The sequence below is a fragment of the Prenolepis imparis genome, unplaced genomic scaffold (assembly GCF_030444845.1).
Source record: "Prenolepis imparis isolate NDT839.2.m4 unplaced genomic scaffold, iyPreImpa1.0 SCAF_7, whole genome shotgun sequence".
NCBI classification, from domain to species: domain Eukaryota; kingdom Metazoa; phylum Arthropoda; class Insecta; order Hymenoptera; family Formicidae; genus Prenolepis; species Prenolepis imparis.
Genome location: NW_028141165.1, coordinates 3890302 through 3918051, shown reverse-complemented (window position 1 = coordinate 3918051; position 27750 = coordinate 3890302). Strand labels below are relative to the sequence as shown.

At 35.4% G+C, this 27750-nt stretch overlaps 3 protein-coding genes and 1 long non-coding RNA gene across 9 annotated transcripts; 2 read left to right on the top strand and 2 right to left on the bottom strand.

Annotated features, from left to right (window-relative positions):
* Nucleotides 1-391: 391 nt before the first annotated feature.
* LOC145938459 (uncharacterized) lies at nucleotides 392-8034 on the bottom strand. 3 transcript variants are annotated; one of them, XM_083042123.1, is made up of 12 exons: nucleotides 7757-8033; nucleotides 7320-7666; nucleotides 6857-7224; nucleotides 5863-6766; nucleotides 5575-5744; nucleotides 4898-5036; nucleotides 4628-4783; nucleotides 2121-2357; nucleotides 1849-1953; nucleotides 1563-1769; nucleotides 1027-1385; nucleotides 392-802 (listed from the first exon to the last, which is right to left on the bottom strand). In XM_083042123.1, exons 2-12 carry the CDS (start codon nucleotides 7584-7586, stop codon nucleotides 688-690), a joined length of 3027 nt encoding a protein of 1008 aa, XP_082898249.1. In that variant the 5' UTR covers nucleotides 7587-7666; nucleotides 7757-8033; the 3' UTR covers nucleotides 392-687. The 3 variants fall into 3 exon arrangements, with proteins under 3 accessions (XP_082898249.1, XP_082898248.1, XP_082898250.1); XM_083042122.1 differs by having other exon boundaries at nucleotides 7320-8033; XM_083042124.1 differs by lacking the exon at nucleotides 4628-4783 and having other exon boundaries at nucleotides 7320-8034.
* Nucleotides 8035-9292: 1258 nt separating this feature from the next.
* Nucleotides 9293-14560, top strand: LOC145938508 (SCY1-like protein 2). Its single transcript, XM_083042202.1, has 7 exons — nucleotides 9293-10333; nucleotides 10441-10679; nucleotides 10894-11232; nucleotides 11384-11686; nucleotides 11841-12222; nucleotides 12408-12783; nucleotides 12879-14560. The coding sequence occupies exons 1-7, from the start codon at nucleotides 9910-9912 to the stop codon at nucleotides 13390-13392; spliced, it is 2577 nt and encodes an 858-aa protein (XP_082898328.1). The 5' UTR covers nucleotides 9293-9909; the 3' UTR covers nucleotides 13393-14560.
* Nucleotides 14561-16641: 2081 nt separating this feature from the next.
* LOC145939144 (uncharacterized) lies at nucleotides 16642-20499 on the bottom strand. Its single transcript, XR_014425788.1, has 5 exons — nucleotides 20410-20499; nucleotides 18563-18770; nucleotides 17964-18167; nucleotides 16881-17279; nucleotides 16642-16782 (listed from the first exon to the last, which is right to left on the bottom strand). It is a non-coding gene; the product is annotated as an uncharacterized LOC145939144 (long non-coding RNA).
* Gogo (thrombospondin-1 like protein golden goal) lies at nucleotides 17153-27239 on the top strand. Of its 4 annotated transcripts, XM_083043340.1 has the most exons (16): nucleotides 17154-17292; nucleotides 19987-20133; nucleotides 20443-20686; nucleotides 21074-21278; nucleotides 21632-21853; nucleotides 21985-22134; nucleotides 22321-22669; nucleotides 23164-23294; nucleotides 23362-23607; nucleotides 23758-24013; nucleotides 24228-24443; nucleotides 24619-24787; nucleotides 25002-25175; nucleotides 25506-25644; nucleotides 25819-26017; nucleotides 26111-27239. In XM_083043340.1, exons 2-16 carry the CDS (start codon nucleotides 20073-20075, stop codon nucleotides 27175-27177), a joined length of 3828 nt encoding a protein of 1275 aa, XP_082899466.1. In that variant the 5' UTR covers nucleotides 17154-17292; nucleotides 19987-20072; the 3' UTR covers nucleotides 27178-27239. The 4 variants fall into 4 exon arrangements, with proteins under 4 accessions (XP_082899464.1, XP_082899466.1, XP_082899463.1 ...); XM_083043338.1 differs by having other exon boundaries at nucleotides 17153-17292; nucleotides 19990-20133; nucleotides 25819-27239; XM_083043337.1 differs by having other exon boundaries at nucleotides 25819-27239.
* Nucleotides 27240-27750: the final 511 nt, after the last annotated feature.

The following is a 27750-nucleotide window of genomic DNA, read 5'->3' as shown; positions in this document are numbered from 1 at the left end:
TTGTACAAAATACAAATAAATACATAATAAATTTTAATTCAAATAAATTCGTCTACGAAAATTTTATCTAAACCACTCGATAAGGCAAAGAACTATGTGGCCCCTGTCACTTCATTTCAACACAAAAGAAAAAAAAAAACAACTGGCAAATAAACAAAGTACACCCGACTATAATATGCGAGAAATAATCTTAATAAATATAATCTATATTAATATTTCAATTGATATTCTGATTTATATATATATATAAAATTATATATACGAAGCTGTACACACACACACACAAACATACATACACGTGTATTAAAATATTCTCGAACGCAATTATATTTTACTTTTTTTCTAAGGCGACAGACTGCAATGGAAATACAGAAAGGAATTGCAACTGCTCTACGTATTTACATATTTTTAATGAATGCCAGCACCAATAAAGCTTTCGATACCATCACAGCCCCTATACGTTTTCTTCTGTTTATGCACAGAATTTATCATATAAAATATACCGTATCTACAGAGCATCGAGGATCACATTGCTGTGTGTAATCTTTCTCGTAATAGTAAGACTTTAAGATTTAGATTAGCGCGATATCATACTTAAGAGAAAGATTACACAGCACTATATTAAGACTATTAAGACTTTCGTCATAACCGAATGTTAATCGTGTCCGCGGTCACATCTTCATTCTACTACATAATCGTATTCGGAAATGAGGTATAGAACAATAAATAGGCACTCGTGTTTTGAGCCTTTACTTGGCTCGGCGACACTTCCGTGACAGTTTGATCATCGTACTTATACCATCTGCAAATGCATAAATTTATACATTAACAATTGTCGTTATAATCAATTATAAGAATGTTCAAAATGTTTAGAAATATAAAAAAATATTATTGAAAAATATTCATACTTTATAAGAGATTATCTCTCTAATAACAATACTTGTAAAAAGAGATAAAAAATTGATGTTAAATTTAACGCTTTATTTTTAATAACTTTTATGGATTTTTCAAATTTGCTATACATACTTATTCTGAGTAGCATTTTTGCAAAACGCTGTGTAATGACCGCCATCCATCGTTCCATAGTGATTGGACATCGCGTAGAGAGTGTAATTGTAATTGCGAATATTATTCGTCATGATATTCGCCTTCGTATTCTCCGTAACGAGATAAGGCTTTAAGTTGAATCCCGTGAGGGGAAAATCAACGGCGGTGTTGCCCTTTTCCAACCATCCGCCTCTCTCGGCGAAACGGTTCAAGTGAATTACGACGATGGGCGCGAGTTTGACAAAATCAAACTTCTTTGTCACGTCACGGAGTGTCTGGCACTTGGGACATTTCCATCCGCTCACCTTTTGTCCCGTCACAAACTTCTCCATGCAATCCTAACGAAGAACGAAACGTTTTTACACACGAAACATATAATTCTCACAAAACGCAATATATCCTTTCGTTTTGATAAATAATTTAATGGGGCGAATTATATTTATAAATACGAAGCAAAAACATTATACATATTTCATTCAAGTAATCGTACAAATCGTACTTTGCATAATACTCACATTTAATGTACACCGATTAGACTGAGATAGAAACATGGTCAAAGTAGTAAATGTCTCGTATGTAGTACTCGCTTCGTTGCAAAATGAACATGTGATAGTAGATCTTAATTGTCCAAAAAATAAATCCGATATTATGGATCTTTGAGAATCCATCGCCTTGTCCCATTCTTTCTCTGCGTTGGTCATTTCGATTGGCATTTTCGCTTCCTATGAACGAAAGGCAGTTTGAATATCTCTTGTGTAATTAGTTTTCATTAAATCGCTTTAAATCATAAAGACTTCTTACCTTTTTAAGATCATTATGCATCCAGTCTAAGAGGAACATGAGAAATTCATGAGAATCTTGTTGTTCGTAACTTTCATACTGCAATTTGTATTGCCCGACCGCGACCTAGTAATAATGCAATTGAAAAAAAAATTACGTTGGCATATATAAAAGTCAATGTAGAAGACAAAAATCTCATTCGAATGCATAAATAAAAAACTAAAGGACTTGATTTGATGCTTAAAAGTAAGACAAGATTAGAATTCATTTGTTTAAAATAAGAACTAAAGTACCTTTAAATCATGAGGGGATATACTTTTGTACTGGCCTCTCCATAGCGCTTTAATTACTTGGGCCACTTCCTCCACGACTTGGCCTTGTGTCATATTATCATTACTTGTATTAAGATCGTCGGCGTATGAGTTGTCGGTAAAATATTTCGCCAAATTCGTCGTGTTACTCAGACATTGAATGATACTGTTCATGTAACAAGAATTGCCCAAGTTCTTCAGACCGGTTGTGCCCGGATGCTGTAAATAGAAGACAGTCACTTTTACGCTGATAAAACACATTATCAATCATATCACTATATCATAAATACACACACGCACATCATACACCTTCCGTGATATGATAAGAGATAATGTATTGAGAGAATGAAATTTTCCATTGAAAGATATATTTTAATTTTATCCCGCTCGTCTTTTATACGTAACATTTTAATGTTAGATGTCTATTCTAGAAAACTAAAACTTTGAAACAAACTTTGACAATCTTTTCGAAATATTTACGATTACCGAAAACGTCTTAAAAATTTATTTTTATAAAATTTTCAGATACAATAAAAGAATAAATATGCGCAAATGACTAATCCTTCTCAAAGATAGAAATTCGCAGTTGTAGAACTGCACGATCTACTTTGGAACGTAATGTAATTAAGCGAGTTGTTATTGGTTTATTTACATCAACATGTGATGGTCAATCAAACCTTATAACGCATTTATTTTGACGTATCTATAAATAGATAATTTGCCATTTATTACTTTTTAATAAATGATATTTAATTATATTATACTATTTAATTATCTTTTAATAAATGGCATTTAATACTTAAATTATATATGTAAGTACAGGATACTACTTATAAGTTCAAAATTCATTAAGTTAATTAGTTTCGTGATATAATTGTGTAACAAAACTAATTCAATCACAGATACAATAATTTTTAAAAGCACAAATGTACACCCCAAATGCCACATTATATATGACTAATTTTTTAATCACATATTTCTCTGTGTCAGATGAATTATTTTAATATTAATGTAAAATGCACAAAGTATAAAAATACGTTTTTCTTTTCCACTTATTGACTACCTTTTTAAAATAATTAAGCAATTGCAGTGGAGTAAATTTCCTTTGAAGATACACCATTGTCTAACATTTCCCAGCACATTTCAACGAAAGATTACTTGATCACGAAATAATAAGCACTATATCCATACATATGCTTGATTGTATTATCATGCATCAAATTGTAATTAAACATTATACCGTTGTATTAAATTAATGAACAATTAAATTAGCCAGTGCACTTATATGTATATATATATTAAGATATTTCTTTTTAGATAATTTACTTTTTATTATAATCAAATTTTATAATTCTAAAAAATGACTCTCTAACGTAAAGAGTCTTTATCACAAAAGCGCCTTTGACAGGCGATCCCGAATCTGGCTAATGTTGCTCGGATACTAGCACGTGTGTACAGTACTAATCATCTCTCTCGAAAATTTGTCTACAGATTAGATTGAGAAACCTCACCAGTGTTGAAATATGTGCGCGTACACGTGTTCATTTATCCTGTTATAAGGCACGTGCTCCACAAGTCGCAAAGTTTCGATTTTGTTTCTCGCGAAATGTATGTATGTATGTGTATATATATATATAATATTGCAATTTTAATACTAATAATATGTGCATGTCTGTGCGTATATTAAATACTATCAACCCTCTCTTCGTCTCATCTTTAGCTACTCTTACTATTATTATTTATCTTATGATTTTTACTATTATTTATCATATTTTCTCTCGTACTATTTTGCTACCTTACATTTGCTTTTACATAAAATAATATTTGAAATAGAATATTTCTTCACTAAACTATTATAAATCTAAGATTTCATATTTTACAGTATTTTTGATGAGAGCAGCTTTTTGCAGTGCATATATTAATAGATTATGATATGATTAAGAAAATTTTGAAATCTTTAGATTAAATTTTTATAACGACATTAATTGTCAATATCTATATAAAGATTCAAAATTAAAAAAAAATTAAAACTAAATCTTACATTTCAAAATTAATGACAAATGTAAAATTACATTTACATAAAAAATTCTGTGTAATTGCGTGTATGATACTGAATGATATTTATTGGCATAATAGTAGTATACGACAGAATACAATTTTAATCACTATTAATGCGATACCATTGTAATTATGCACAAGAACTTAAAATGGTATCGCATTAATAGTGATTAAAACTGTATTCTGTCGTATACTACTATTATGCCAATAAATATCATTCAGTATCATACACGCAATATTATGCCAAGCACCATATGAAATGCAAAACTGAAAACCCATCACCACGATTAGTTTTAATTGTTGAAAGCCAAATATTTGTTCCCAATGTCGCAATTAATAAAAGCAAAAGCTGCAATAATGTCTGTAAGACCGTATTAGAGCAATTTTGCCGGAAAGCACCCGCGCATATTCTTGTCCGGATAAGTACTTACAACACTGCCATGAATAGGAGTCATTCGTTCCTCCCGATTTCCCCAACTAAGAGGAGAGACTTTGACGTTTTCATTTCCAATAGATCCATTCTGTTTGCGAGGCGATATATGTGGCTTAGAAGTTCTATCTACCTGAGGTGTTTTACGATCTCCCAACTAATGGAATTTAACGCAGAAATGTTCGTGTGTAATTTTTGCGATTGCTATTTTAAATAGATAAACAAAAGAGAACGAACTGATTGTAAGACTGTATCGCAAAATTTTTCGTACCTGCAGTAAATTTGGACTTGAATAAGAGCGCTCTAAGCCGGTATTAATGGTTGGACCATCCGTTTTTAGAGGCTCCTTGTAAATTTCATTATCATTTTGTTTCACTGTTATCTCCCTGTGCTCCCTTTCCAAAAAATCTCTACAATCATGCAATATAATACAAATTTAATAAAATCACAAAACAAACTTGCTACTTGTAAAAACCACAATTTTAATAAAGGAAGAAGGACATATTATAGTTATTAAAGAAACCATTGTAACTTATCATCACAAAGTATTTCCAGAAATCATATTTAAAAAATGTATAAAATATAAGATTTACAACCTAGAACACAATCGCATATAACATGATCACTATTGTTTCACTTAAATTGATTTATATAGCAATTCGCTTCCATTTATTAATTACTGGTTGTAAGATATTTTAGAAGCACATCAAAAACAATCCAAATTATTTCTTTTTGTCCTTTTTTAAATCTTTGATTAATGATTTAAGAATACAGTACTGACAATGAGATATATTTATGTATATATGACTAGTCATGTGAAGTGAGAAGTGAATGATCACTACATTATCTCTAACTTATATTGGTCTAGTTTTTTATATTATTAACAAAGAGCAGATCAATATTAACGTAATATGATTTCTATATAATGTTAATTTAATATACACTTACTCATATAGCTTTTTTCGTTTGCTCTCAATTTCTTTGATTTTATTTTTCGAAAAAGAGAGATTGAGTTCAAGATTCTTCTTTTCGTTGTCGTCAATGGGATTAAACTTAATCGTATCTGCTTCCTTTATATACTCATTAAACTCATTTTCGATCTTGAGATACATTTTGTGCTGCAATATAAATATTAATAAAAATGTAATATAATTTATAAAAATTACAATTTAACATTTATGGCTCTTACATACTGTGAAAAAACTGAAAATATTGAACTGTTAAATAAATAAGTACCATGTCCTCCAGTTTAACTTTTAGAGATTTTATCTCGTAGCGTAAATACTTTTCGTCACTGGCACTGTACTTGTCATCACGCTGCGAATAGAGTTCGCATTCCTGACTCAACAACTCGTTGGCCAGCTTCAACTTCGACTTTGCCAATTCATTTAGTTCTTTCATGAACCTCAATACTTCTTTACATCGCGGATCGTACGTCTTCAAGGCGGCTGGTTTGCTACTGCGATCGATTACCGGCTTCGAGTTTATTTCATTCTGCAATGTTGTGTTCGATGATATCTTGTGCTGAGGAACTATTATATCTGGACTCTGTAATCGTTGCGCGTTCGCATTGTCACTCCGAGACGGCCATTTGTCATCGATTGTTATCGTTACTTGACTAGTGAAACTCTTGGACTTGGTCGAAGAAGTGACATCGTTACTGTTCGACCTGGCATGCTTGGACATTGCAGACTTGTTGTCACCTTTTTCCATTTCCTCATCGATGTCAATGTTGGAGGTTTTTGTATTATTTAATTTGCTCTTTGTGATCTCAACTTCGATTTCATTCACCCATTCCGGATATTCGATCGTCTCTAAAATCTCGTTCTCGATGTTTTTAGATTCATTTATTTGATTATCTACATTGGGATTTGTTGTGAATGCCGGGTATCTTTGCAGCCATTCTTGGTACCCTCCATTTAGAATCTTAATCTTGTTATACGTTGTACCAGGATCCCAATTTTTTAAAATATTCTTTAATATATGTAGATGAGAAGTGGATGTCAGAGATTCTTGCATAGTATTCCAGTCCAGCAAGATTACAATATCCACATATTGTGCTGATCGATGACTATATAATTCAACTGAATTATACTGCGTATCTTTATGTAAGCATTTCAAAAAGTAGCGACCAAGTTTTCTGAAAACAAACCCATTGCAAGAAACATTAGATATTAAATATAAATTAAGAAAAACAAAATTATAAAATATAGAAAAAAGATTTATTTACCCTTGTTTAATTTCAGATTGTGGAATGTTAATGCATTTATCAGATTTTATTTTAGATCTGTCGTAACTAATCTTCTGCCTAATATCAATGAGCAAATATCTGCTACTTTCTTGTTGTATATGTATCAAATGATACAATTGATTGCATGATATAAATTCATCACTATCACCATATAAAGGATCGTCAGTTGGTGTTTCTGGTAATTTCAAGCCAATGTCATTGTTCGGTGCATAGATCTCCGTCACTTCTACTCCATCTGTTTCTACCTCCATTTTTTCTACTGTATCATTATGCTTTTTAGAACTACGTTCATAGCGTATTTCTAATTTTTGCCTCAAGTCTGCAAGTATGTTTTTTGCTTCATTTATCTAGAATATAAACATTCATATATTTTTTTGCTGCCTATATGATACGTATACATGATATACAACTCTTGCAACACACATTGTACACGGCTTCCTACCTGATCAATAGTCATGTTCGTGGAGTAGATCGATTTACCAGCTTTATAATCCCGAGTTTTTTTTATCCACTCGACCGAATTCAACCATCTTTTTAGAAAAATGTATGCAGTCTCATCGTCTCCCTGATTCCTCGCTGCTTCGAATTTTTGTCGCATAGCGGGCAGCCTCGAATATATATTATGTGGCTCCTTTCCCGTAAAATCAATCTTTGCCTTTTCTACGAGTTTATTCACGCAGCTGTATGTCAAATTCGCTACGTCAGACATTTTGCTCGCCCTTACGATCAACAATCCTCGGCGCGAGATTGGGACAAGATACCCACGACGATATGCACTATCGGTACGAACTATATTGTCAGACGAAGGAAAGATAGGTGTTATAATTGCTTAATTTATTTAGGATCGCGCAAAGGTCATAGGAATTCATGGACGCATACTGGAAGATGCTCCAAGATACACGAAGACGCCGACGAGGTCAGCTGTCAACCACCGTGATGTATCGCCGTCACGTTACCGAGGAAACCGCGACGTCGCGGTGTAACAGCCCGAATTTTCCTTCCTACGCGATGCCATGCAGATTCATGCTGCTCCGAATAAAAGCAATTGCTTGCACGATTTAAAATACATAATTCTCCGTGATCGTGATTTGTAGATGCCAATTGCACCGAAGCCGATGTTAACTCGCCATCCGCTGATAACAAGCGACTGAAGCGACTATTTTCCAAGTATGGCAACTCTTCTTCGTAATGCGAGATTCATACCGCGACACTCGGATGTTCGATACCAATAGAAGAGCTCGTTTTCTGGTGATTCTTCTAGTAATATTTTGGAAACTAAGAACGAGAGTTTTCTATTGGCTGTCGAATATCAGAGGGAAGGCTGACGATGTATGGGTGCGATTTCACTATCAATTTGTCGCTAGCGTCTAATTGATCACGTGATCTGATTTGTGACGCTAGCGTCAAGAAGAAAAAGCTTGATTTGTTCAGTTTTCAGAGAACGAAGAACGAGACGCTTGTCATAGTTGTAACTTGGACGCTAGGCTGTTTTCACGCCAGCGTCAACAGACGTCAATTTGTTTTTATTGATGCTTGACGCTGAAATCCAGCGTCACAGCGTCAAGTGAAAATGCATCCTTACGATACGCCATAAAGATGAAGAAGACAACGAAGGGAAACTCTCTACGCAAAGTTGCGCTGGAAAATTCCGCGATTAGCCTCCATATGTTCTAGGGACTTTAGAGAATGCTCGACTGTGATTCGTCAATTAGCTTACGACGAGAGGGAGAGAGCGCGTGTCGATATGCGCGCGCGTTCGACTTTAACCTTCAAGTGGCGCTGCGTCACGTGGTCGCGCGGCGGTCGGAATTCGGCGGCGCGGAGTGGGGGTGAGTGGTGGGGGGTGCGCGCGCGGCGCACGGCGCACCCCCCACCACTCACCCCCACTCCGCGCCGCCGAATTCCGACCGCCGCGCGACCACGTGACGCAGCGCCACTTGAAGGTTAAAGTCGAACGCGCGCGCATATCGGTGGCTGATGTTCCATCTACCGTATTTTATTACGTCTGTGGGCCGTGTTTTTATTCCTCCTTCCTTACTGTTATGGCACGTGAATTTTTCAATCATTTCTATCATTTGAATCATTTGATTGATCGGAGCGAAAGAGATAAGGATTTCTCCATCCCGATATATCGATCAAATATTTGTAGCGTCAGTTTAAGCGTTAATTTAATTTAATCTCATTGTCAGTTGTATATCAAATGCGTTAGTTGCACTTTGTATATACCGGTGAGCGAAGTGAAGTTAACCAGTTACTGTTTGATTTAATTTTAATATAAGGGTGCGATTTCACTATCAATTTGTCGCTAGCGTCTAATTGATCACGTGATCTGATTTCTGACGCTAGCGTCAAGAAGAAAAAGCTTGATTTGTTCCGCTTTCAGAGAACGAAGAACGAGACGCTTGTCATAGTTGTAACTTGGATGCTAGGCTGTTTTCACGCCAGCATCAACAGACGCTAACGTCAATTTGTTTTTATTGATGCTTGACGCTGAAATCCAGCGTCACAGCGTCAAGTGAAAATGCACCCTAAAGTGGCCTCTACAGGCGATTTTTTGTAACATGGAATTTTTTGAATCAAGTTTTCTTATCTTTTCTCTTCTCTCTTTATGTCTTCTTCACGTTTCACGTAAAAAGGCCTAACCAGCCATATAGATAAGAAGAAGTTTCACGTAAAAAGTATTGTAGCTGAGAAACCAGAGAGAAGGATTAAATTTCCATTATATTTAACAACTTCTTGCACAAATCTTGCTTGATAGCGTTGAAGTTTAATATTTTCTATCTGTTACGTTGTTGGCAGGTAAAATAAAAAAGTCCTCGAATTTCATGCTTCGTGCGATGATTCATTGACAGCAGTGATTTGCGGAGCTGGAAAATTGTTAAAAAGCGATATTTATATGGAGCAATATTTATCTCCTTCAACGCACACAGATAAACCTTGATTCAATCCCAAGAATCTTTTTGACACTCTGCGTGCGCGTTTTTTCATGGAGACAAGTAATAAGTTGCCAAGTGACAAGTGACAGGATCAGGATGGATGTTCTCAACAAACTTCGAAACACAGTCAGCAATACTATCAGCAACACCGTCCAAAATACGGCGTACGGTTTGTCACAGTTGTCCAGCGTTTTACCTGGCAATCCTGTCACCAGGGAGTTCGAAGCGACCGCACATGTGGCAAGTGCTGGACCAGGATTATTGTGGAAGATTTACAGTGGCTATAAAAAGTCCACCAAGCAGGAAGCCGCGATTTTCGTCTTTGAGAAACGAATGCTGGAGAAATGGCCCGCCAAAGCGGATCGAGAACTTATATTGGAAACCCTGAAACGAGGCGTAACGCAGTTGACGAAACTTAGACATCCACAAGTTTTGATCGTGCAACATCCTCTGGAGGAATCGAGGGACAGTCTTGCGTTTGCGACTGAACCAGTGTTTGCTAGTCTGGCTAATGTATTAGGTAGACAAATCTTTTTTAGTATTATTAAATAAATTAAATTATATTGCATTGAAATCAATATATTTTGTTTAATACATATAATATTGACATATAAAAATATGTTTTAGGTAATTACGAGAATATACCTCAACCAACTCCGGTGAATTTGAGAGATTACAAGCTACATGACATAGAAATACGCTATGGATTGTTGCAACTGGGAGAAGGTCTGGCATTCTTACATGGCGATGTAAAACTGTTGCATAGGAATCTGTGTCCAAAATCAATTGTTATTAATATTCATGGAGCTTGGAAGATATTTGGCTTCGATTTCTGTGCCTTAAATCAAAATCCAGACAGCAATCAGGTATAAAAATTATCGATATGATAATCCCTATTTATATTAGTGTACCTTAATATAATTAAAAGCTAATTATGCTCAATAAGAAAAACATAGATGATTATTCAATTTTTATATTCTATAAGTTGAAACAAAATTGCACAGTATGCAATTATTATTCATAAATGATCAATCAACATTTTATTTTGTGTATACATGAGTTGCACTTTTTTTATTGCAGCCATCATGGTTATATTCTGAATATGATCCGACATTCCCAGCGGTTGTGCAACCTCAATTAAATTACCAGGCGCCTGAGTGCATATTAGCGAGTAGTAACGGACCTGCAAGCGATATTTTTGCCTTAGGCATGCTGATATATATGATACATTCCTCGCAACATCAACCGCTTTACGAATCTCACAATGATTTGGGAAAATGCCGACGTTTCCTAGAAAATTTTAAGGGATCCAGTATTTCGACAAAATTGCTTTCAATTCCCGAGACTCTGAGAGATACTGTAAAGCTCATGTTGAGTCATAATCCAGAATTGAGATTAGACGCTCATCAATTCATCAAGGTAGCTTCTTCTTAAAGTAATATTCTTTGTGAAAGCTCTGTGATTTATTTTTTTACAAAATATCGAAAATTTTTAATTTTTTAAGTAATTGAGGAAAGAGATACTTCAATTATAATTGATGATATCCATGATATTATTTCCATTATTACAGATCGATTATTTTACGGACATTGGTGTTAAGACGTTAAATTACTTGGACAAATTATTCCAATGGGATAATCTTCAAAAATCGCAATTTTATAAAGGTCTTCCACAGCTGTTGAAACAATTGCCACATAGAGTTGCTCTTCATAGAGTATTACCTGCGCTTTATAAAGAATTGGTTAATCCACCTATGATACCGTTTGTATTGCCGAGTATACTGCAGGTCATGGAAGTTACTGAGGTAGAGGAGTTTCGAGAACATATCCTTCCTAATTTGAAACCTGTTCTTGCTTTGGAAGATCCACCACAAGTAAGTACATATTTTCACATTTGCACCAAAAAATTCTGACATAAAATTTGTAATAGATATAAAATAAAAATTAGGTATAATAACGATAATATATAATATTTATATAATTTTTATATAATGACAAATAACATGTGTGTTAATATACTTTTTACAGATCAGTTTAGTTCTCATGCAGCAAATAAATTTATTATTGAAACTGTGCCCTACGGACGTCATTAAGACCGACATAGTGCCTATACTATTACGTGCATTGGAATCTGAATGGGAACAGCTCCAAGAGCTCTGCTTGTCAGCATTGCCGAACATAGTGACGATGATCGAGGGACCAGTTATTAAAAACGCTATACTGCCGCGAATGAAAAAGATTTGTTTGTCGACGGGGAAGAAGTCTACTCTCGGAGTACGCGTTAATTGCTTGCTGTGTCTTGCGAAAATGTTGCCAAACTTCGATCGCTGGCTGGTGTTCGATCAGCTATTACCGTTCCTACAGGAAGTTCCTCATTCTGGCGAACCAGCCATTTTAATGGCTATTATAGGTAATTATATTAATTATGTTATTATAGATAAATAAATATTATATTTGTATATTTTGTGCATGCATAAAAACAATTCTTTTTCTTATCGTAAACAATAGAAATTTTTAAACTACATCTCTTCGTATATATTTAATCCAATTTCATTCTTGATTTATTAACAAAATATATTTCTCTAATGTCGCCAGGTATTTACAGAATGCTACTCACTCATAGTAAGTTAGGCATGGGCAAAGAAATATTGGCGACAAAAGTACTACCGTTCCTGCTGCCTCTTTGCATAGAGCAAAATCTTAGCATGTCACAGTACGAGACGCTTTCGTCGTTGGTCGTAGATATGATAAATCGAGTAACTAGCGAACATCGAGAAGCGTTACGACAATTGGATGCAGTACGTCGCGAGACACAACAATTCGATCAGGCGCTTTCTCAAGTAACGTCGCCCACTTTTATGCAAAACAGTAGCCTGAGGGACATTAATTTGACGCCCGAAATTCCATCCACGAACGCTAATCCCAAACCTGTAAATATTGAAAATGGATTAACCATGGAGGATAAGCTCAGGTTTGTCTCGGCAAGATTTCAAAAATCCTATATATTTTACACATTTATATCATATTAAAATTGCAATATTAAATATATTAATAATCTCTTTCTAGATTAATTCAGCAACAAGAAGCACATCAAAGATTGCAATCTCAATCTATATTGACTCCTAAAACTGTGTCGCAACCTGCAAAACCACAACCAAAGGATTTAACCGCCACTTTGCTGAAAAGTAATCTAGATGAATTAAATCTATCCATGTCGAGATCGACTACGTCTCAGCCAGATTATTCTAAAAACACCAAGTACAGTGAGATTAATTTAACGCAATCGCAGTTTTTCACGTCTCCGACACAAACAATGCCGAATAACGTTCTAACGAATAGGCCAATGAATTGGAACTCCAATGGAATGAACACTCCTATAAATTGGAATTCGCAACAATCCACGTCAATGTGGAACTCTATTACTCCCCAAAATAATATGAATTTTACAACACAACCAGAAATTAGGCCGAATTTAAACTTTCCCGGAACATTACAGCCACTTATGTCGTCAACTAATACGCAAACCAATACAAATGTATCTAATTCATCCACACAAGATATCATGGATTTGCTCAGTTAATCAGTAATATAAATCCATTTGCAATTAATGATGAAATTAAGAAGATAGTGACACTGTTAAAGAGTGAGTATGATAACACTACATTGCAATTGTAATATATTGTATTCTTTTTATCTAGTGGAATTTCTGGCAGCTCTATTGAAGATGAATGTTACCGTTATTTAATAAGGAATTGTAAAGAAATAGATCCTTTTTTTATGTCAGCACGAGCAATCAAAAAGATTGTAGTATTATATATATATATCAGTGAGAGATAATGACATTTTTATTACACATTTAATATGTAGAGAATGTTTTGTATGAAGTAATATATAATTGCGAATCTTAAGAAATCTTTTTAAAAAATTGATTATCGAAAAAACGTTTATTAGTATGAAATTGATACTTTTAGTATTTTTTTTCTTTCTAATATTTAAGATACATGAATGGACTTTAATGCAATGCGCAGTTTTGTATAAAAGTCTGTTTCATATATCTACATTTCTCACATTCCAATATCATAAACGCAAAAAGTTTATATATGAAATCTTCTTAACTTTTCTCTTGAGCGACAGTTTTATTATATATTTCGCGTTTTAATATTTATGAGCTATTGAAATAGTATTGTATGCATTTATAAAAACATTCTCACACATATAGTCGACAATTGCTAGAATTATATCTCAAAAAACATCAATCCATACTCTATCAAATTAGTAGTTACAAATTACTACAAATGTAGAGTAGTATTAACTTCGAATGTGATAATAAAATGGAAGTCACGCAGTCTTTTATACAGAAATGCATATTTTTATCGTGATTTAATTCGCCATATTTCCTCACGCTTTGATGTGTATATAGCTTGGTCGTAGAATAAGAAAAATTTTAATGCAAGAAATATTAATGTAGGTATTGCTCACATATTAAATGTAATTCAGGATCATAGACCATCGTTTCCATTTCACACTTTGCAATTTATAATAACGCATTGTTTGTGCTTACATATGTCATAATCTGATTTCGTTAACACAATATTATTTACTAGCATCTATTTCATATCCATTACATAGCGACATACATATAAAAAAGCTGTGAAGATACAAAGATTATTTTATAATACATTTCTGTATTATATAAATTAATCAAATGTTATTTGATACAAGTGATTGGAACAGTGCATTAATTTTATTCAAAATTTTGCATATAATATATATTTGAGTTTTAATATTAAATTTCTTTAAGTGTATTTCATATGCAATTGTTATATATAAATAATATCTTGAAGCAAATGTGTAATATTACAACTCGCTAAAGTTGTAAACAAGAAAAAATATATATAAATCATACACATTTGTAATATTATATCTAATCTGTTTGGTGTTTATTTTCGCTGTTGTGTACGATTGTTAACATTGCTGTTTGAATTTAATAAAACCGCTTCAAATGTTATACATGTTCTTATAATCATACTTTTATCTGCTATTAACAATTATATAGAGAACGCATTTCCGCTTTGCGCCATTTTACGATTTTTATTCAATAACTTTGTATAAAAATTAGCTTTTCTCACATTTGCATAATTTATATCATATTTAATTGAAAAACTTTATTTCTACTTTCATATATATATTAGAGAGAGGGATGTTTTGAAAATTATAAAAAAATCTTTAAGTTTTCTCTCTTTTATCAGCTAATATTTTTTTTTATTCACGCAATTGGTTCAGCCCTACAACCCAAAGAGCAAGGGATTTGCATTGAGAAGGAATATTCGCCCCATTGTTGTAGTTATCGTTCGTCATAAAGAACCACCAATTCCTTTGTTCTCGGAACACCGCGCAATTAGGTTTCGCAGACGCCGATAGCAGTCTGCGTGTGCAACGGCGGAGAAATGCTGGAAGTATCGATTATTCAAGCTGTACAGACTATCGTTGCCATCGTGGTGCGAGACGAAAAAAATGCCACCCTTCGTTCTCTATCGAATAGACAGAAAGTAAATAGAAAAAATTTGACGCAAAAGACAAAAAAAAAGAAAGCTCTAAATGAGGAGTTTGCTCGTTAATTGGCTGAGTACGCCTGCCTCTGTAAATGCAACCCTTCATTCTTTTATTTGGACTTGCATCACGAAGGGCTGCACGAAAGTAAGTGGCTCGCACCCCGGGAAGTTAAGTACTCAAACCCTCGCTTGTTTGAGAACACATTATTCGCGATAATTATCGTTGCGTCTCGTTATCTGACGATTTATTGGGGAGTAAAAAAATACGGCATCCGGAACGCGAAATCTTTTTCTGCGCGTTGTGTAAATTCCTTTTTCCAATTCCTTTATTGCTATGTATTTGTATAAAAAAAAGAATAAAAATAAGTTAATAATTTTGCAATACAAGTTTGTAGAAATGTAATTGCTCTTTGCAGTTTGTGCAATATTGAAATGATTACATATTTATTAATCATTATAATAGATGAATAAAATTGAGATATATGCAATATATCGATCTATATTATATAATATAAAATTTAATAATTTAATATTGCCAATAGTATAACTTCAATGAAAACAATATATAATATATATATAACATTAATAATCACTTTTAATATTTCTAATATTGTTAATGAGAAATAAAAAAACTATTAAAAAATCTCCTATATATTCAGAATTTCTTTCTACTCTCAAACGTAAATATTGGTCGTTCTCGTTCGACGTTACATCATCCCTTCGTTTTCTACGCGCCGATATTGCTCAAAGTCACCCCCCGACTCTGGCGCCTTCGCAATCGCCTCTTCATCGTTCCTACGAAGACAAGATCCTCATCCCTGACGGAATCGGTCTTGCCTTTCCGGCTCCGAAAACACGCAACGTGGCGCGCCGCGTATAGATCGGCCATTCATTCATAGAAGCCAACCTTCTGTCATAATGTTCACCCTCGAGGCTGCACCCCGAACGATAAACGGGGGTGCGGGCGGCGGCGGTGGCGGCAATTCGACCCCGTCTCTGCGATAAAGGGAGAGAGAGGGGTGGCCGGCGACCCCGGCTTTAGTCGCGATGTGCGCGTCGCCCTGGCGCAGTTGCTCCCCGTTTCGCGTTTCCGCGGGATCCCTCGGTCGGCGAGCGAGAATCTCATTAAATTCCCTTAAATTTTCTAAACAATCTGACATATAATGAAAGAGTGACGATGATATTTGTACACAATTATAAAGAAAGTTGTGAAAAAATAAGTTACACACATTGAATTCTTGGTTCTAGTCTCGAGAGTGGTATAATCTTCACGGTGTCATCATCAGTGTTATATAGTGTTGACAGCGATTCTCTCAAGGGTACGATCAAAGAATATGGCGAAGAATATTTAGTTTTCTCCTTGTTAAGTTCAAACGTAGCTATGGATTTATTTCTCAATAGAGATCCAGAGTCCAAATCTGTAACGAAATAACTATTAGAAAAAGAAGAATTAAAACGTATTATACTCTTCTTATTTATTAAAAAAAAGAGAGAAAAGAGAAAGAAATAAAAGTACAGTTTCTTGGCGTCTCGTAAACATCGTCGGCGTATCCCCCTCACGGCGGGAGGATAATTTTGTGTCCGTGGAGGGTTGACCCTCGGAACGCGCGAGGGATGCGCGCGAGGGTGTTTGTACGGCGTGGATAGGCGAACCGGTAATTTCGCGTGTGGCGGCCGGGCTCTCGATATCGATTCCAGAAGGTCGCCGCCGCCGAAGTAGTCGCGCACCCTCGGCCCGTCCTTCGACGGCAAGACAGCAAGACGCGTTTGTCGACGCATCGGTTACTCGGCGGAATCGATGAGAGGCAGGATCGATCGATCAGGTCGGAGCCGACGATCGAGCTCATTTACTGTGCTTTGACCCCGTGCGACCAACTGCGCTGGGGAAGATGAGGAATGTATCCGGATAAAGCCACTACGTGAACAAAGTATGTTGACATTTAAAAAACATAAATGTTGAAAGAATATTTAAAGATGTTCTCTCTCTCTACTAAAAAAAAAAATATTTAATATATGTAAAGATATTTAAGAGCATCATTCACTTTTATGTTATTGAGAATATGTTAAGATGTTTGATAATGATTGAAGATTAATCGAATGCTAGATAAGTTTGATATAATTTATTTAAAAATAATTGTGACTTAAATGACGAATGAGATCTTTTAAGTAAAAAATATACTTTAAACAGTACAGAGAGATACTTTAAATAATGCTTAATAGAGTTGATTATATTAATTAATTGCAATTGAATTAATTTTGAGTTAAGATTTTATTCAAATCTTCTTTTTTTGTTAGAAAATATAATCATAAATTAGATTTTAATACTCAAGAGATATATTTAGTTAAATCCCCATAGAGTAATATAAATATATTAATATAAATAACAATGTTACAATTATTTTCAATAATTGATTTTAAAATTTGTTTGAAAAAGAATATATATTCTTACTCAATATATTTGATATAATTTTTTAAATTTGATGTAATTAATAAAAATAATTTACATATAAATATCGTTAAAAGATTGATACAGTTTATTGCAGTAAATTGTAGCTATTTTGTGCATGTTTTGCGACTGTCATATTTAAAGCACTCTTACCTCCTATGGTTTTCCTCACCAGAGGGGTGATGTTTATCTTGATATAACAATGTTAATCACTACTACGCATGTCTGCAGCGATAAGCAATGCATGTCTGTCTGCGTGCAGTTTGTATCCCCTTTCGTACGTGGCATCGAACTCATTACTCCAATTGCATAATCGATTTAAATAATTATACATCATTCCGACACGTGGACTGTTTACTGTTTGGGCATCAATCATATTAACATTAGTCATTGTAAATTCTTAATATTAACATTAAACAAAATGCTTAAACAAAGAACTTATTTTATACAATAATGTACCTTCTTTAATTAAGTAAATAATAAAATAATTTTATAATAAAAGTAATATAAAAGATAAAAAAAGTGATAATATAACATTTTTTTTCGTAGCTTCTAATTCAATATAATTTTCTTGCTTTAATTAATATAGTGACATTTTTAAAATTTTGCAAATAATGCAAAATAAATAAATCTTTACAATATTATTTTGTAAACAATTTTATGATTAGAGATTTTTTTAGTATATCTTATGTAAACACTTTTTTTTCTACTTCTTCAATTATCATATTTTAAGTAGCAAAAGATTTACTCACAGATCGCGATTTCTCATAAATTAAGAGAGGAACGCAGGCAGAGAAATCCCGATTTTAACGAGCACATTTATGGAAGGGTCCATCATCCATCCATTTTTACGTCACGGTGAAAAGAATCCTTAAGGGGTTCGAGACACCCCGTGGAGACCAGTCAGATCTTTCACAGATATGCACAAATATTTTTTGGACACAGACATCGAACAATTTTCTAGACAAACATCACATATGTATATAGCTTAAAATAAATTAAAAAATGTAAATAATTGTGTACTTTGAGTGGAACGAATGTTTTTAAAATAAATTTAGAAACATAATTTCCTATAAACAGTATCTATATAAAACAGGAAAATACAAGAAAATGATTATCTACATTTATATTTTTTTATAACTATCACATTTTATACATCAAAGATAGTTGTGCAAGAAAAATGCAAAATTTTATGTTAAATATATACTATTATTTGTCAAATTTGTAAATGTTATTTATATCATTCATTAGTTTCGCAAACATTTATCTTGGATATGAAAAATCGTATCCTTTAATGCGGCCGACACGCGATGTATGCGTATGTGCGTTTTCTGAAACCGTGCACAGTATAGGGACGCGGCCGATCGATACGAACGCGAAAGGACGATGCCCGATTTCGATTTCCCTCCGAGAAGCGACTGCGGGGTCGCTTTAAGGGTGCAACACGTGCAATTATACAGGGCTGCAGATTTTCAGAAGCGGAGCGCGGGGGTGTAAAACGCACGCACGTAGGTCGACTTTGATCGTTGGCCCAAAGGGAAATTATCCTGCTACCAGCACTAACTTATTTGCATCCAAGAGACACTGCTAAATTAACAGCGTACACATTTCGCATAATGCTTGTAAAATAAGATATTTACGCACACGCGATCAGAATTAAATGTTTCTGAAATTATAACTTTCTCTAACTTTTTAACTTAATTATTTATTAAATTTTTACCCCTAGTATTTAAGAAAATTTAGAAATATCTTAATCAGAAAATTAAAATGTATAGTGGACAGAAATCTAACAGGAAGAAATACTCAAGCGCATTAATAATAAAATTGAAAATATCATTTAATTATAAAGTGCTTTTTAATGTTAAGTGTAAATTATAGCCAGAATGTGGCATTGTTTTTAGAACACGTAATGCTTCAATCGCATGTGTGCATGATAGTTATCGTCAGAGAGTTAAAAATATTTCAGGTTCTATAGGAACATCCATTATTCTGGCTTGCTATAACGTAATCTGGGTTACGCTGGCTTATTTTTTTGCACATAATATCTAGCATGTTCTACTTTACTTAAAATTATTTTATATCAAAATTGCATTTGTTTAATTGAGCTATAATAATTATTTGTATACTCTGAATAGCTTTGCCGAAATTCTCAATGTTATTTTTTCATTATCCTTAGCAGGATAGGGACGCAAAATTATTATCTTGTCAGGGGCACCGAAATATCTCGGTTAAACCCTGGCAATCATCAATGAAGAGCCGGACATGAATTGGACATCCGAACGGACATCACTGGGATTATTAATCATTCTTCTCTTGAAATGCGGTAATAATCATTAAATTTACATTTTGATAGATTTTCCAGACGTATAAGAAATATAATATCTAATTAAAACTATTAGACAAAAACGATTTAAAAAATAATGTCGGATGAAATGTTAAATTTATAGTTAAAATATCAATATTTATAAAATAATTTACTAATATATTTTAATTAAATTAAATCTAACTTTAGACAGCCGCACTGCGCCTACATTTTTTAAATTAAGTAAATTAATGGATAATTATTGACTAACAACAGTGCTATTAATAAAGAAAGTACTTGCGTCTTTAGACTCGTGTTTACCGGTTTCAGGTATCACAAGATCGATAGTAGACGCGAGGGAGCCGATATTGTTAAAAGTTGTCGCTCCCCCGTCCCACACAGCCTTGTCCGGCGATGTGACAGTCTTTATCCTAGATTCGGCGGAAACGTCTTCTACGATATCCGTCAATACCGTGGTCACCAACGGCACAAATGGCACGAAGAAAGATGAGGAAGATAAAATCGATCTGGAGAAGAACGAAGTTAATGAGAGTCACGAGCCGCTCGTGCTTAGGTATGTAAAAAAACCTATAAAATATTAAGTCGCACGAACATGCACGTCCTGAAATATTCCGTAATTTACACACACGCTTAAATAAGTGCGAGCATTAAAATAAAACGAGTATTAAAATTAAAAAAAAGGACGACGATAAAATATAATTAAGACGATAAGTTGTCACGTTTGTAATTATACGTCTGCAATCGCGAGATAATTTTTACAGATATTTCCTAACATATTTTCTCTTCAAGATATAAAATAATGATTAAATAATAATTATACAGTTTTTGTCTACATAAAATTTCACAAATATTAGAAGATTTAATTACGATTAAAAAACGATAATATTAAAGATTGCATTTACACATGTTTTGTGCGTTTTGTTTCGCGTATTGTTTCCAGAGTACTATATGTCGATGGCCTCACGTCGGAATTGATCGGTGATTTTCCTCTCGATACCTTGCCGCATAAGGGTGAGAATATTTCTGTGATAATACCTTGTGGTGTCTTCTCACGTGGCGGAATTTATACACTACGACTTCAGTACAAGTTCTCAACTGTGGCTGCCAGACACAACACTGCCATTGCTGGGCTGCCCGAAATTGAGGTGAGCATCAGCTAATATCAAAGACCTTAACACATTTTATATATAATTTGTTAAAAAATTAATTAAATATGTCTATACACATATACATAACACACATATAATCACGCGACAATTAATATCATAATTTATTGTTATGTTATCTCTAGAATTATGGATATACTTCATGTAATTAGTAGATTTTTTTAAAATTCTTCATGCAATCAGTAGATTTTTAAAAATTTCAATAATAAAAATTGAGATCAAATTTTCTTACGTTTTATACATTTTTTTCTCGAAGACGATTGTTAATGGACGTTATACATGTGTGACGTTAATAATGTCCGGAGAATTTATTTAAATGAAATGAAATCTAGATGAGCAGTGCCTTAGATGTAAAGTGGCCAATCCCTTCTCTGCTCCTGGAATCCCAACACTTCGGTACATATCCTAGTCAGCCGGTAATAGCAACGATAAAGTACAATGGAATCTCATGTGTGCCTGCCAACGGCATTCCCGTAGCGGCTTATAGTTTGCAACTCATATATTGTGGTACCACCGACGCGGCCTGCGATCCACAGAACAACAGTCGCACGCAAGTAAGTACTACATATGTAAAGCTGATAAACCATGTATGTAAATCATGTATGCGAAAAAATGCGTATGCAAGAATCGTGCGGTTAAACGATAAAATTCCTCGTAATCTCACGGTTTTTTAAAATTTTCCTAGGTGCTCTATTACGAGGAGATAAATGGTTTCACTTCGCCAAAGGTCATCGAACTAAAGTGCGATTTTTTCGGCCTCGCTGGAAATTACGCGCTTAGATTAAAGGCTTCGGACGTTAACCCTTCCGCGCCGACGACCAGTGCTTACATCAAGGTAATTGAGAGAACTCCTCACTCTAAGTAATTAAAACAGAATTATTATCACGGGACGTTAATTAAAAAAGTAATTACTACAAGATAACGAACGATTCATGTACAATAAATCGCGCTTGTTGCACTGTAAATAAATTAATTGGGAAAAACATGTACAAAGTCGCATTCTCTTCTCTTTTGCTTGAAGGTGGAATGGTCCGACGAGTTCAGCTTCAACGTTCACGCAAGATCGATCTACCCCTGCGAGGGATCGGCGGGCATATCGGTCCTCTTCCAGTACCCAGCGTGTCGTCTTCAGGGCGATCGCGTGCGCGTTTACGGCCGCCTCCGGGCGGATGTAAGTTCCCTGGCGCCGCCGTCCGCGTTGCATTACATCGCGGAATTGAAGGCGGCGCCGGGCAAGCACTCGTTGAACTTCGACTGCGATATCTTCACCGAGAAGTTCATCGAGTACTGCTTCGTTTACGTGAGCCAGGCGATCACCGGCGCGATGGCGGAAGTGAAGCTCGCGTGCATACCGACCTTCCCGCTTCTAGGTAAGCAACATGCAAATGCACGCCCGTTTAAAAGCCTCCACCCCCGACAGATTTATCGCCTCGTAGTTGCCGTCGAGATCGCGAGACACGTAAATTTGATTCCCTTAACGAGCCTCGCAATCGTTCGCCGTTTGATCTGGGTCAAAAGAGACGATAGGATAAATGCGATCATTTCCGATGGAATAAATCTGAAATCACAAGTTAATTTGATTAATATATCGTATTGCTATATAATTAATTTTCCCGAGCTATATATAAATATCAAATATCAAACTTATTAATAATTTCTGAATTATGGATAACTGAAAGAAGCAACTTAAATAATCTAAAATAATTAAATTTCTTTCGGCTAAAAAGCAATATCGAAGATTGAAACCCCCACCCCCTCTCAAAGTCAGATCTTTTAAGCAATTTTCATGTTGCCTGGTCTCTGGAGACATTATCCCTCTATATGTATATACTCTCGTTTCTTCTCATATTAATTATTAACGCAGAAAACGACGCGGCCGGTTGGGGTCCTTGGAGTGCCTGGAGTCCTTGCAGCAGCTCCTGCGTGGGTGGAACACGTAATCGATATCGATTCTGCGATACACCACCCCCGAAATACGGGGCGAAATTTTGTCAGGTAGGTTTGATATAATCGACAAACGGCAATCACAAGCAAGTTAATAACACGCTTGTTCTGAAAACAGGGAAAAGCGGTCGAGACGGAATCGTGCGGCGGCACCGGCAGGATCGATTTTCAAGAGGCGTGGAACACCGAGGGATGGGAGTGTCGACACGGAACGACATTAGCAGCTATGAGACCGGAAGTCACGGCTCAGATCGGCCTTCAGTGTCGATGCGGATGTATTATAAATTTCCACGATCAAATCTTGAGCAAGATTCTTGCGGCAAATACACAAGCCTGTCCCGGTCGATCCTTCTGGCTGCTGCAGGTACATTCTTTTTCTTAGTGCATTTTTTTATATATTTGGAACAGAACAATTTTTTTGTATACTTATTGCAAAGATGAGATGAATATGAGATAATCTTTTTTTTTAAATTTTTGAGACCAGATATTTATCGCTCAATTTCAATTTGTGTAGGCAAAATCGGATTACGTGATCCGACTGCACTTGGACCAAACGCAGTTACCCTGTCCAGGGCAATATTTTCGCGCTCGCGACGGTGATTCGCGGAGCGCGGAACTTTTGACGGATATCGCGTTTGACAAGAGCGCGCCCGCAACGGAAACGATATTCTCCTCGGGTCAAAACTTGCTGTTGGAGTTCTTCAGCGACGAGTCGACCGCTTTGGGGGATTCCTGCGTGGGTGGTTTTCTGGGACACGCGAGCATGTTTCGTAAGCGTTATGAATAATTAACATAAATCGCATAAAACAAAGTCAAATTTTAATAGTAATTTTTTTCTGCAACAAATTTTATAATATTAAATCGATTAATCATTCCTTATATCAAATCATATTATTTTATTTATATCATTGTCAATTGTAATTATAATTATTGTAATTGTAATTATTCGATATGCTTGTGATAATTTATGCAATTTATTTTCAGAAAAATTATACGAGAAGAACAAGACGTTAATCTCCTCGGAAACGAGTTCCACTCCTGCTGTTGAGCGATGGCTCTTCTGGGGACCCGCGCATTTGGCGACAGCATCCTTTTTGATACTCATATTCTTTATATCTATTTTTCTAGCATTGCAATTTGCGCTGAAATATAGAAAATATCATATCGCGGAAGATTTGGATACTCTGAGCGAACATTCCGGTGAATATCTTTCACAATAAGAAAACAGATAGTCGACGTGATAAAAATTACTGCATGTTGAAAATTTTAAAAGTAAAAACAAACACGATTAAAATTAAATTGAATTAATTACAATTACAACAAGTATATTATAAGCATAAATATTAAAATTACTAAAAATATGAGAATTACTCAGGATGTAGCGATACGATGGGACGAGCCAAATCCATGTCTTCTACGACATTAATCTCGGAAGTCGCATCTCTAGTGGGATTGCCAAGAAAATGTACACCAAGACTTTCAAAACGCAAATTGGCTCCCTGTGCGGTGGAGGATGGTTACGATAGTTCAGAAACTTTGGCAGAGTAAGTAAAAAGAGTGATTAATATTCCTAAAAATTTATCTATTTGAAAAAGAAAAGATAAAGGCGTCAAGTTTTTGATGCTTTTCAATATTTTTATTATCGATCTGAGGCCAATTATATTAATATTTTTTAATATATTTTATTAATTTTCTAAACAATCGATTCGTTGAATATTTATCGCACGTTTTACAGTATGTTCATCTTTCATGTTATAGATACGAGGACGAAACTAGCTTGAGCTCTACTACTTTGAAATTTAAAGATAACGAAGAAAGCTCTATGGAGAGAAGCATAATACCAAACAAATTACATGTTAATGAAACACCACCGATAGTATCGGCCATTATGGCAGTTGGTCAGCCAGAAGTAAAATATGCCCAACCAGTCAAGTAAATATAATTAATTTATCATATTTTTACATATTATATGTTATTCTACATATAATATTTATATTGAAACACACAGCTGGACAATAAATCGTAAAATATTTAATTAAATTGACACACACACACAAATCTTGAGCCACAATTTATATGCAATAAAGACAATTATTATGTAAAATAATATTGTACAATAAATAAATAAATGTAAATATGCAATTTTTGGTAGAGATAAAATAAAATATTTCAAATAATATATCTCTTAGCTATATGTATTTTGGAATAACTGATAATTGTATGAATACAGTTAATAATTTATATGTTACTCACACATTGCAGATTACGCACTCTGGGATCTAACAGCCCGACAGCGGACAAGCTGATGGACGATACAAGATGTCAAAGCATAGCGGGCATCACCGACAGTCCTCATATTGCAAGACTTCATCGCTATACGTCCAACCCTTTGCAATCTAAGGTAAAGAAAATTTAATCCGATTATAATACATACATGTATTTTATCTGAACCGACACAAAGTAGAAATTAACAAATATACGATTGAGAAAAAGATGTAAAGCTGTATTTTTTTACATAATTTTTATATACTTTATAATCAAAGAATTATGCTGTATTCTGTAAAATTGTTATAAGGATTCGTCGACGAGCAGTCCGTTGTCGGGCGCCTCTACGTTGCGCAGTGGTAAAGAGACGAAGGATCGTCGAAATCGCGAGCGACTACTCCAAGGACCGGGCTCGGAGTTCAGCCTGACTAATCCGGAGACGGATATGGAACTGGACTATTACGATTACAACGTAGCGAACGCCGGCGCCGCGCCGGGCTCGTACTTAGGTATGGATCCAGCTTTTCTCCTATGGATTCCCCCGTTGTCGATGTCTGAGGATTCTGAAGGTCCGTCTGCGGATCGACCGGATTGTTTTCAAGGCACGACGACGAGTCCGGCATTATTCCGACTGCCGGAGGAGATCACCGAGGGCGCGACCCTGACCCCGGCCGAGTATCGGCGAATGCGACAACAGCTCGCGTCTGGTGTCGAGGAGACCAGACTGAGCAGCTTTGAGCAGAAGCGTCAAGACTCGACGTCCTCGTCCTCGTCATCGAAGAACGATTCGTCGGGCGGTAGCGTCTTCTCCGAGGATAGCATCAGCAGCGAAAGCAGAGCCGCCAGGCTGAACGAACGCCTGCTGCCGATCCACCGGATCCTGGAGGACTCCAGGACCCGGGTGAGCGAGGAATCCTTGTGCGGTCAGCTCGCGACCGACAGGACGCAATGCGTTATTCCCAATCGCCTTCAGGCCACTAAATTCGATCTCTCCCAGGAGCAGGATGCTCCATCGAGAAGTAGTCGGCAGGGTAGTTATGTAAATATCACCGATAACGTGGCGAAGTTGGAAGATAAAGCGGAGAAATCAAAGCAGACCTCGAAGAGACATGCTGAAGATACAATATTTCATCACGCTACTTCGAAGTCATACGTAAATCAAAAGACGAAGGATGTTTCTCAAGAGGACAAGAGGAATCGTTATTTCAAGAACGAGAACACGTCCAGTAAGTTGTCCGGTAAATCGAGTTCGAAGACACAAGGCTACGTCGATGGGAGAGAGAAGGATCTTCAGGATGCCAAAGACGGTTCCAGATCGGATATCCTTCTGACGAATCTGAACGTAACGGGCGGCCAGTGCAAATACCGAGATTTCATGCAGTTCACACAACCTCGAGAGGCCAATAAATTATCGGATTGTACCAACATTCCGATGATTGAGTTCTCGGGGCCACGATTAAATTCGCCGGCGACAGCTCGAAAACTGACGACGGACAATCTCAACATCAGTCTGTCCAAGAAGGAGATTCAGAGTCCGGATTACGGGGTCGAGAGTGATATAAAGGTGGAATCGCGCGACTCCTTCTACGATCTGATACGGGAAAACGAGGACGGCATCAAGTTCGCTGACGACGATGACGAGTACATCGACAACAGAGCGAACCTGTGAAATCTATGTTGTAATTATTACGTATGATTGCGCAATAAAGATTACTGCTATTTTACTGAGAATATTATATGTCGGCATGATGACGCGTTTCGGGAAATCTGACAAGACGTTTTGATACGTTAAATGTTATACATTTATCTTTATTCGATTGAATATGAAAATGTCTTTTAACTTTTCTATTAATGTGTTATACTAATAATAATGCCTACAAAGATTCTATGTACTTTCCATTTATAAAATAATTATGGACGATAATGATCATGCGATCCAATAATTTAAAGCCTTTAAAAATAAAAATGACGATTAACGTGTCAATTCGTCTCTCATGATTATATATAATATTTCTTCTTTAAAACGCGGAAGGACGGAAAAAAATGTAATTGCTCTAATCGCTATTTTTGTAAATGTGTAGATTACCTCACGCACGAAATATGTAAATATGTTTTCCGTCCATCGCATTAAAGTATAGTCATTTTGAATATTTATATATGCTCTGCCTCGCGCGCGATTACTCTTGCCTCTATTACTTTGCTATTCTCGTTTATATGTATATTTCTTATGAAGTTATAAATG

Excerpts from the sequence above, each read along its gene's own strand:
- Gogo (XM_083043338.1), top strand. The coding sequence starts at position 20,073 with ATGAATTGGACATCCGAACGGACATCACTGGGATTATTAATCATTCTT. Across the intron at positions 20,134-20,442 it reads CATTCTTCTCTTGAAATGCG|GTATCACAAGATCGATAGTA; the intron begins GTAATAATCATT and ends TACCGGTTTCAG. Across the intron at positions 24,014-24,227 it reads GGGACACGCGAGCATGTTTC|AAAAATTATACGAGAAGAAC; the intron begins GTAAGCGTTATG and ends ATTTATTTTCAG.
- LOC145938459 (XM_083042122.1), bottom strand. The coding sequence starts at position 7,586 with ATGTCTGACGTAGCGAATTTGACATACAGCTGCGTGAATAAACTCGTA. Across the intron at positions 7,225-7,319 it reads CGAACATGACTATTGATCAG|ATAAATGAAGCAAAAAACAT; the intron begins GTAGGAAGCCGT and ends TTTATATTCTAG. Across the intron at positions 4,784-4,897 it reads CAAGTCCAAATTTACTGCAG|TTGGGAGATCGTAAAACACC; the intron begins GTACGAAAAATT and ends AAATTCCATTAG.
- LOC145938508 (XM_083042202.1), top strand. The coding sequence starts at position 9,910 with ATGGATGTTCTCAACAAACTTCGAAACACAGTCAGCAATACTATCAGC. Across the intron at positions 10,334-10,440 it reads TAGTCTGGCTAATGTATTAG|GTAATTACGAGAATATACCT; the intron begins GTAGACAAATCT and ends AATATGTTTTAG. Across the intron at positions 11,233-11,383 it reads ACGCTCATCAATTCATCAAG|ATCGATTATTTTACGGACAT; the intron begins GTAGCTTCTTCT and ends CCATTATTACAG.